Here is a 1,681-nt window from a genome sequence, read left to right on the forward strand (position 1 = left end):
CCCACAGGCACCGAAGGGGACGGTCAGAGACTATGGCCATACTACAGGCACGGGAGGAGACCCCCCCCCGTGACTTCCCCCGTACTTTGTATCGTAGCTGGTCCACGTCGTAGATCTTCTTCAGCGGCACGAGCTCCGGAGCAAAGAAGTTCCCCAGCTTGGCGAGCGTGACGCCGTTCCGAAGACTCTCCTCCAGCTCAGTGGGGGGCGGCAGGTCCTCGTTCAGACAAGACTCCATCCACCTGCAAAGGGAAGGAGGCCCAAAGCTCACAAGCGGACAGAATTTTAACGTGTTCTCATTGGGGGGGGGGAGATTCTATTTCACTTCCTGTCCCAGAGACACCACAGGAAGTAAGAGGAAATCTCTTTAAAAAAGAAATTTTGGATGCACATTCAAACAGTTGAATGAGCGGCTGTGCTGCGTTTGCTGCCTATAGGTCGGCCCACTGAACTGAAGGGGCGCCCCTATGAGGGGGAGTGACAAAACACGCAAACACGTTACACGTTCATGTGCACAGCAAGCGTGACATGGGGGACCGACACGCCGGGAAGACCAAATCCAGTAAAGTGTTCTTGTTTATTTATATACAATGAATAGGAGACTGAAGGGGAGGACGGAGGTCAGATATAAAGCAATGGCGGGGTACATGGAGTCCTCACCGTTTGGCCTCCTCCAGGTGGCACAGGTATTGGTAGGCGATATTCTGCCGGCGCTGCTCGTCCATCTCGTCCGCGGTCAGCCGCTCATCTGAAATCCAAACCGAACATTTAATCATCTTCACACAAAGCAAACACACCGAAGCTCCGCCCCCCTGCGGGACTGACAGGTCATCTGCATTGTAATGAACGAGCAGCACGCACTGCAACGGTGAAGGGGCCCCCGAACCTGCAAGGGGCCCCCGAAATGACCCAACACACCCACTGACTCCAGAATCCGGGCGGAGCGATCCTTGAACTCTGAAGACTTTCTGCAGCAGGATACGAAATTTCAACATTGCGACGGCGGAGGCGGGGACACATTGACGCGGCGCGAATGTTGACATTTCCGATACAGATCATTGCCGTCATTATCGGCAGTATTCGGCTTCCACAGACCAACGCCCGCAGCCAATCCCAGCGGTTCCCCGGGGCCCACCGGGAGTGAAGGGAACGTCGGGGCCCAAACCAGTCCAGCGAGTCCTTGCAATGCCTCCTGGGACTTGTAGTTCCACGACACCTGGAGTCGCCCACCCCCTGCATGACATGCACCCCGATGGTATGAATGGGTGAGGAATAAAGTGACGTCACCTCCCCACCAACCATACATCACATGTGTATGTGGCAGAGCCTGATTGGCTCCTCCTTCACCCAGTCTGAGCTCTGCTGTACAGGAGATGACAGGAGGCTGATAGGAAGACAGATTCGGGTGCTTCTATTGGCTGTATGTACAAATACACAAGTACATGAAATACTGGAAGATGATTGGATGCAGCCATCAGACCCCTGTGCATGGTGATGAAGGAGATTTCTACATTTGTAAAAGACAAGCTGGAGGTTGTACAAGCTTCCATCAGAGCCTAATCACACAGGTGCTTCGTTTATTTGGCTGCCATCCAAAACTTCTCAATACCCTCCTCCCCCCATCTGAACATTCTTCCTATTTATTACAATATATAATGATCCCGGAGACTCCATCACCCCC

At 53.4% G+C, this 1,681-nt stretch overlaps 1 protein-coding gene across 1 annotated transcript in view; it reads right to left on the bottom strand.

Moving 5' to 3' along the window:
- The window catches only part of LOC108794907 (ras GTPase-activating-like protein IQGAP1), a 30,228-nt gene extending 29,233 nt beyond the window's left edge, over positions 1-995 (bottom strand). Inside the window, 2 exon segments of the mRNA XM_018566049.1 lie at positions 86-242; positions 661-995. Coding sequence (XP_018421551.1) covers positions 86-242; positions 661-995 — 492 coding nt within the window.
- Between the last annotated feature and the right edge of the window lie 686 nt (positions 996-1,681).

The sequence above is a fragment of the Nanorana parkeri genome, unplaced genomic scaffold, assembly GCF_000935625.1.
Source record: "Nanorana parkeri isolate BGI_ZX_2015 unplaced genomic scaffold, ASM93562v1 scaffold911, whole genome shotgun sequence".
Taxonomy (NCBI): Eukaryota; Metazoa; Chordata; class Amphibia; order Anura; family Dicroglossidae; genus Nanorana; species Nanorana parkeri.